The sequence below is a fragment of the Leptonychotes weddellii genome, unplaced genomic scaffold (genome assembly GCF_054177405.1).
Source record: "Leptonychotes weddellii isolate Sample4059 unplaced genomic scaffold, ASM5417740v2 HiC_scaffold_9232, whole genome shotgun sequence".
NCBI lineage: Eukaryota > Metazoa > Chordata > Mammalia > Carnivora > Phocidae > Leptonychotes > Leptonychotes weddellii.
In genome coordinates, this window is record NW_028063980.1 from 1 (window position 1) to 8222 (window position 8222).

General features: G+C 60.4%; 1 protein-coding gene across 1 annotated transcript; it reads right to left on the reverse strand.

The window, feature by feature from the left end:
- Positions 1-5: 5 nt before the first annotated feature.
- Positions 6-8029, reverse strand: LOC102748251 (peripheral-type benzodiazepine receptor-associated protein 1; the record flags this gene model as incomplete). Its single annotated transcript, XM_081811662.1, has 9 exons — positions 7745-8029; positions 6429-6544; positions 6030-6139; positions 2466-3281; positions 2175-2326; positions 1470-1838; positions 1165-1383; positions 636-818; positions 6-41 (listed from the first exon to the last, which is right to left on the reverse strand). Coding segments are annotated over exons 1-9 (2271 nt in total), but the record flags the coding sequence as incomplete, so codon positions are not given.
- Between the last annotated feature and the right edge of the window lie 193 nt (positions 8030-8222).

Below are 8222 nucleotides of genomic sequence, written 5' to 3' on the forward strand. Positions count from 1 at the left end.
TCGCTGTCAGCCTCACAGAAGGGGTCAGGCTGGGGCTGGGGCTGGGGGGGGGGGGGGCGGGAAGGGCAGCAGGGAAGAGAGGTCCGTGGGAAGAGGACAGAGCTGTGACCTTTGTCCTCAAATGAGGGCAGGGGTTGCAGGCAACCCCACAGCCCTCCCTCAGCTTCCTCTAAGAGGAAAGACCAGAGAGGGGGCTGGCCCAAAGTCCCCCAGCACGTCCAGAGCGCAGCTGGAGGAGGAACTGGGTGACACACCCAAGCAACAGGCTGCAGGGATGTTGGGGCCCTGAGGGACGGGAGTGACTGGGAGCAGACCGTGCCTGTAACAGCAGAGAGGCCTCCCCAGCCCTCCCTAAAGGCTCCCAGCAGGGATCTCAGATGGCCGGGGCTCTGCCTGTGGTGGGCTGGAGTGGGAGAAGGGGCAGAAGAGAGCTCCTCATCCTCTCCTTTCCTCCCAGGAGCGCAGAGGCCAATCCTGAGCAACTTCCTATCGACTGCGTGGGACAGGGCCCAGGCCACACACCTAGAATGTTGCTGGCACTCGGTGGTGGCTGGAGCGGCTGCTGGCCAGGGGGGTGGTAAGAGGCCCCTGGAACCCGAGGTCTAGGGCCCACCAGCCCCTCCTCCCCCCATTACCTTGGCCCCATTCTCCCTGATGCCATGGCCAACAACCTGCTTCTGGAAAGAACAAGTCCTGGAACCCAGCTCCTCTTCCTCCTCCTCCTCCTCCTCTTCTTGAATGTCTGAGAGATCTGAGTTGCGGCCATGGTCCACAAGGGAGTTCACCAGACGGCCCCCGAGCTCTGCTGCGTCCTCCCTCTGCGAGAGGTAAGACAAAGGAGGAGAGAGGGAAGGGTCTGAGGAGGCAGGCAGCTCTGCAAGGGTCAGCCCCAGCCGGAATGGCGGGAGTCCCTCGGCAGAGGGAGAGAGGGTCATGTCCCAAGTGGGAGGTGTGCATGGGACGGGGGGCAGGGAGGTGTGGGGGGAAGAAGGATAGTAGCCAAAAGGAAAAGAGACATCTGGGAAGACGAAGCAACAAAGCAGCAGACTCGAACACAGACCAGAGCAGGAAATAAATGGAGAGGACCCCCAGATTCGGGCTGGCAGAGGCAGGGAGGCAGGCCCCAATTCTATGAGATGGCCCAGTGTGTCCCCAACCCCGTACCTCAGCCCCGGGCCTCAGCCCAGATCCTGAGTCTCCTCCGCGGCAGGCCTCAGCACAGGGCACCTGCTGGGCCAGGGCTCCCTGGGTGGAGCAGGGTGCTGGGAGAGCCTCCTCCTGGGCCAGTGGCGAGGCTGCAGGGTCGGGAGCTCTGTCGCCCATGGTGGGCTCGCTGGCCCTCCCGTCCTCTGAGGCACCCAGCACAGCTGCCCCAGCCTCCTCCTGGAACGGCAGGCACTGAGGAAGGGCCCAAGCCCCAGGCCTTTGTCCCAGCCTCCACCTGTTCCCCCTCGCCCCCAGCGGGGTACCTGCGAGCAAGGTGCCGGGGGATCCTCGTGGGATCCTTTTGGTGTCTCTCCGGCAGGGGGACCGCCGGGGGGCTCTCGAGTTCCATGGGGGTCAGGGCGCCGGAGGGGAGGGCTGGGGTCTCCAGGCCCGGGGGAAGCCGGAGCAAGGGGTGGTCTGGCCTCGGAGCCTGGCCGTGGCGAGGGGCAGGAGGCCGTGGCTGGCAGGCAGGCTGCCACCAGGGCCGGGGGTACAGGAGCTGGAATGGAGTCGGCCGACTCGCCATGGGGCGACATGGTGCGCACGGCCACCTGGCAGCACACCTGCAGCAGCCGCAGCTGGGACAGCTCCACCAGCACGCTGCCCGCCGTGGGCGAGGCCACCTCCATGATCTGCAGGGCAGGGGGAACGCAGCTGGGGGAGGGAGGCCCAGGGCGCCACGCGTCAGGACGCGCGGGAACGGGGGCGGTTAGCGTTCCGCCAGGCATCGCGCTGCGGCCTTGGCGTGTCTCGTCTCACTTGACGCCCCTGGCCGCGTGGCCCCGGTTGGTGGCACGCTTTTTGGAAGTGCAGTCATCTGCTACCGAAGCCCACGCCCTCAACCCATCTGCGGGCTCCGTGGGGCCCCCATGCTGTGCCAGGCTGGGGAGACTCGGCCTCTGAGCGCGGCAAGGAGAGACCCCCATCCTGCTCCCGGGCCACGGGGAGGCAGAGGCCCCAGGCCATACCTTCTGCCCATCGGCATAGACGGCATAGCCTGTGACCCGGACGCCATTGGAGGTGCCAGCAGCGTCGATTGTTACTGGAAGCCAGCTGATGATCAGGACTCCGGGGGAGGGTCCCAGCTCAATCTGCACATCCAGGGGGGCATCAGGCGGGCCTGGGGGGAGGAGGAGGGCACAAGACCCACGGACACGGGACGCTCACCTTGAGGGAGCGGCCTAGTTTGCAGCTCCCTGGGGCACCCCCGCAGCCCGGCCTTCTGGGTGTAGGGGCAGCCCAAGGCCAAGCCTGCGTACCTGCAGGGAGTGTGGTGAACTGCAGGGTGGCGGCCCGCTGCTCCGGCCTCTCCCAGCCGGGTTCCCAGGACTCTCGAGGTGGGAGCTGAGCCTCTACTCGGGCCTGATAGAGGGTACCGGGCCGCAGGTGGCAGAAGGTGGCCCAGTAGGTGCTGGGGCGGGCAGGGGGGCACTCTTCCCCATTGAGGTAGACGGCATGGGCCAAGTTGCTATTGCCGGGCACCCAGGTGATCTCAGCAGACGTGGCCGTCAGTCGACGGACCCGCAGCTGGCTAGGTCCCACCCTGGCTCGGGTACCCACCGCCAAGCAACAACGCAGAGGGTCGGAGCTGCCCTGGCTGGTCAGGGCCTGCACAGAAACACGGACAGGCCCGGCCCGCAGGTCCAGGTTCTCGAGCACAGCCTTGGGGGGCACCCCTGGCCCCAGGGCCTGACGCAGCTCCCCATTCACGCCGATGTGGTAGCCACGTAGCTCCACTCGCTCAGGAGGCGGCTCCCAGGCCAGCACCACACTGTGGGCCAGCTGCCTGAGGACCACCAGACTGCGGGGGTAAGGCACAGCCGGGGGCCCGCCCGGGCCCTCAGGCTGGGGGCTCAGACTGAGCTCGTCCCCTGCAGCCTCGTCCTCGGGTCTGGGCCGGCTGTGGCCCCCGCTGCTGCTGCCGCCCCCACCTCCACTCAGGAAACTGAGTTCAGGGCCCGAGCTGTGGGACAGATCGGCCAGCTCCGGAGGGAGGGAGGTCAGGAGGTCATCGTCGGACACACGCTCTACAAAATTGGAAGGGACCAGGCCCCTTCGGCCATCCATGAGCTCCCCTGGCAGAGGGAGGGCAGGGAAGGGGAAGACAGAGAGGAGGTAGAGAAAAACCAGTCCAATAAATGCATTTTAGCCATGGTTAGTGCATGATCTTAAGCATTCGATTCAAATCAACATTTATCCGTGAGCACTTTTAACAGGAGGGAGTTACTGCTAATATTCACAGGTGTGGTAACAGCACTGTGGTGATAGAGGACAGAGCTTCTTAAGTTTGAATGTGCATCTGAATCGCCTGGAGATTTGTTAAAATGCAGATTCTAACTTAGTTTGGTCTGGGTGGGGCTGCAAGGCTGCATTTCTAACAAGCGCCTGGGCTCTGCCAGCGTCAGAGAATGTCCGCGTTCTGAGGAGACGCACGCAAAATGTCATGATGGCTACAACTCGCTTTTACCTCATTTTTCTTTCTTAACCTACAGACGGAAAAAGCAAATATGACAGAATGTTAACAACTGTTGAATCGAGGTGGTGAGGATATAGGTGTTCGCTGCATCGTTCTTTCATTTTTCTGTGCGTTCGAAAACTCTCACACTACGAAGGCCTGAGGAGTGGGGACAGGGGTGCCCTTCAACTTCCTTAGTGGAAGACAGGCCTCCTCGGTGGGAGAGGAAGCACCACACGGTCAGGGTGAGAGAAGGAATCTCTAGGGACAAAAGACATAAGTGCCAGAGAAGATTCCCCTCTGGGTTCTAGAAGCGATGAGGACCCACCGCGGGCCGGGGTCTAGGAACAGGACTGGCGGTCAGTCCAGGCAGTGACCAGAGGTCGGTTCTGGTACCTTGTGCAGGTTCCCCTGAACACGTGACAACAGAGGGCCGTCCAGGAAGGAAGAAACTGGGCACACAGCATGTCCTGTCACAGCTAATTTGGGAGAAGGGAGTGGGCTCCCAGGGAACAGACGAGCTGGCAGCCACTGTGCCTTATTAGGAGGAAGGGGGAGCAGGGCCCGGGGCTTACGGAAGGGGGTGTGGAGGAGGAAGACGGGTCTGAGCAACAGGAGGGCCGGCAAGTTTCCCCAGCACCCTCGCTCTCCACTTATGCCAGGAGGGGGAGAAAGTAGGGAAACTTGAAGAAACAACAGTGACTTCCAATAACTTCGATAACTATAAGTGCTTGGAGTAGGTCGACTGGTGACCTCCCCAAAATATGTCCACATCCTAATCCCTGGCTCCTGTGGCTGTGGCCTTATTTGGAAAACGCATCTTTGCAGATGTAATTAAGTTCAGGAGCTTGAGGTGAGATCGTTCTGGATTATATGGATGGGTCCTAAATCAAATGACAAGTGTCCTTACAGGAGTGACACAGAAGCAAGACACTGGGAGAAGGGGAGGCGGCAACGGAACTACAGAGGCAGAGACCAGAGTGACGTGGTCACAAGCCACAGGACACCTGGAATCACGCGAAGCTGGAAGGGACAGGGGATGGAGTCTCCCTGACGGCCTCCAGACGGAGCGTGGCCCTGCCAACACCTTGATTTCAAACGTCTGGCCTCCAGGGGTGTGAGAGATTGCATTTCCGTTGTTTTAAACCAGCCAGTCAGTACTTTGGTTGGGCAGCCCGAGGACGTCAGTATAAGCACGGACACTAAGGAATGGGACAGGGAAGGTAGGAGCCTTTGCACCAAGCGGATCCACCGTCCAGAAAGGCTGGCGCTGGAGCCCCCACCAGAGCCAGGCCCACGTTCCCGAAGTTGGAACCGCGGACAGTGGTCCAGGCAGCACCAGACGCAGACGAAGCCGTCACGTAGCTAAGTCTGACGGGGGGACAGGGCATCCTGGGCCCAGTTGTCTCCAGGCCTTTAAGTCTATCCCAGATCAGATAGTTCAAATTCTAATAATTTGTGGTTAGTTACTATTTGTGTTTTGGCTACCCACCCCCCCCTCCAAGAAAAGGTGTGGGCTCTGGGGTTTTTTTCATTTAAAAAGTAGTTTTTCTGGAAAATATTTAATCCCCCTTCTGTTATGCACATCTCCGGGGAGTTTAGCTATTCACCATCACTCACGGCAGCTACTCAAAGACCAGCCGCTGGGCCCGGGGAAGGCATGCGGAGCGGGCTCGAAGACCCAGCCTTCCAAACCCCAAGCTTTGGGCCTTACGGATTCAGACCTGACTTCTTTGCTAAATCTCCGTCCGTGGTTATGGTCCTTACCCTGCCCTGCCTGCACCGCAGCGTCGTTCTCCCTACCGTGTGGCCAGGGCCACCTGGGGAGTCTCCCGAGACCGTGTCTTGGGCAGGCCCTGCCCTGTTGCCTGGTCTCAGTCATGGGCCGTGGCCTGAGCTCCCCATGGGCCCTGGAGAGCTGCCCTGAAGCCCACGCCCTGCCCGGGCCCAGACACCTGCTGACTACTTCCTAACCCGCTTTCCCGAGCTCTGGACCCTGATTCCTCCTCCCCACACCCGACTGGAGTCCAGCGTCAGATCTACGCCACACGCCCGATGTTGATGCCACTAGACTTAAGCACCGTCCTGCCCTGTCCGGCAGCACAGAAGCAAATTTAGCCCAAATTCCCTGTAACGCCATCCATCGTCTGGGCTGTCGTAGGCCCTGTCCTGCCCTGCTTGCAGCAGACCTGTGGTCAGACCAGCTGCCCCCTGTCCTAGGTCCCTTCCCCACGGGCTGCTTTTTAGCGGAGTCAGAAAAGTTCTAGCGGGCTGAGCCGGCTGGGGAGAGGGCCTGGGGGGTGGAGATCTTTGGGAAGAGGAACTTAAAAGCAGGGGGATGGACAGAACAACGCTGCTACCCTCCTACCTTCAAAAAAGCCATCCTCATCCATGTTGCCATAGATGTAGATGTACTCGCCAGCAGTAAGAGGAAGCTCTGCCTCTGGGTTCTCATTGGGGCCCTCGAACGGGTTGTAGCTGTTGAAGGAGGTGTGGAGGAGGAAGAGGACGGTGACCTACATCCTGCCTCCATGTCCCGTCTCCTCTCCCCCACTGTACTAGGCCTTTATGGACACTTGGTGGTCCCCCATTAGCCAAGTAGAGCACTCACTGCGCCCACCCGGCCCAACTAGGCTGAGAGGACATGTCCAACTAGGATCCCTGTACCACTGCTGCCCCCTCCAGAGGCCTCTGTCTTCTTCACCTTGTCCTTGCCTCCCGCACACCCGAAACCCTAGGGAAACGGGGAGCAGGGGCAGGTGCCCACCTATAGCGCGCTAGGAAGACCTGGATCCTGGCTCCTCCCCGGCTGCCCTCGGGTGCTGCTGGGAGCAGGGAGACACTGTCTGCCTCCAGCTCTTCCACCTCACTGGCCGTGTCCACCTGTGGGCAAACAGAAGGGGCCAGTGCTCTTCGGGACCCAGGGCCAATGGCAAAGCAGGCAGGTTTCCAGGATGAGCCAGAGGACCCGCTGCTTTGAGAAGGGAGAAAGAGCACCTGCTGGACAAAGCCAGCAGCAATGATCCCCAATGTTTCCTAAATCAGCACCCGAGCCCGCAGGTCCTGGCAGAGCCCCGCTGCCCTAGCAAAGGGGAGTGAGGACAACCTGGATCCCTCCTGAGCCAGGGCCTCGGCTGCACCCGCCCAGTAAGTAAGACCGCTTTCCCCATCAGAGAAGAAACCAACAACACTGGTGTGCGGGCAGTGACCAATGGCAGTTTGTCTCCTTAAGGGAAAAATGCAGCAAAGCACTCCAACTGGGAAGAGCTGGAGGCAAGGAGGCAGAGACTAGAGAAGTCCCTGCAAGGAGGGTCCGGAACGGGGAGACCCGGCGGCCCCTCCAATCACAGCGCCAAAGCCTGCACCGTCATTCTAGCCCACAAGAGGGCAGTAGAGGCCGGGGCTGGGTTCTACCGCTTTCCACAACCTTTGACAGCAGGGCTGCTTCTGACCTGCCGTGCCCCCCATTTCTGGGGTTTGAGGTTTGCCCCTCCTAGAGAGGAGAGACAAGGTGATCAAGCACTTGGTAATGAAAATAGCTGCCGCACGTTAAGCATCTACTGTGTGCCCTGCAGTGCTCTTCCTTCTATTTTCTCATGTAATCCTCAGGACAACATTACAAGGCAGGTTTTATTAGCTCCAAAATCCAGACAACGAAACCAAAGCCCAGAAAAGGTCAGAGACTCGCCTAAGACAGAGCTGGGATGTGAATCCCAGAACCTGCATCCTTTCCCACACAACCACCTGCTTCTGCTACAGACACTCGCATGAACAGTCTCATTATACGGATCCTGGCGCCAGTGCGTCTCTCTCCATCCAGCTCGGGACTCTGGGGCCTCTGTGAGCCCCAGAGGGGTGGGGCTGGGCAGCCCCAAAGTAGAGCGCTGGAACCCTGGGGGGCAGGGCAGGCTCCACCTGAGCTCCTTGCCCATCAAGAAATCCACACGTCCTTCTCTCCCAGGGCCTGGCTCCACTTCCCAACTTGCGACCCCACATGGCCAGCAGCCACCCAACTCCTGGGGACCCCAGAGGAGGATAGGGCCACCCACTGCCCCATTCCCCAGGCCCCTCCCCAGCACTGACCTCGGGCGTGGGGCATGACTTGGGGCTGTTGTGGATGGATTCAGAGCGAGAGGAGTTGGAGAGGGACTCTGCCTTCTTGGCCGTCCTTCGAGGGACCCCGGTAACAGTGGCAGGGGCAGGCTCAGAAGACTTTGGGGTGCAGCGCCCAGGGGAGCCCGGAGGGAGATCAAGGTCTAAAGAGAAGATGGCGGTGCCTGGGTGGCTCAGTTGGTTGAGCGACTGCCTTCGGCTCAGGTCATAATCCTGGAGTCCCGGGATCGAGTCCTGCATCGGGCTCCCTGCTCAGCAGGGAGTCTGCTTCTCCCTCTGACCCTCCCCCCTCTCATGTGCTCTTTCTCTCTCTCTCTCTCACTCTCTCAAATAAATGAATAAATAAAATCTTTAAAAAAATAAAATAAAATTGGGTAGACAAGGGGCACCTGGGTGGCTCAGTTGGTTAAGCGACTGCCTTCGGCTCGGGTCATGATCCTGGAGTCCC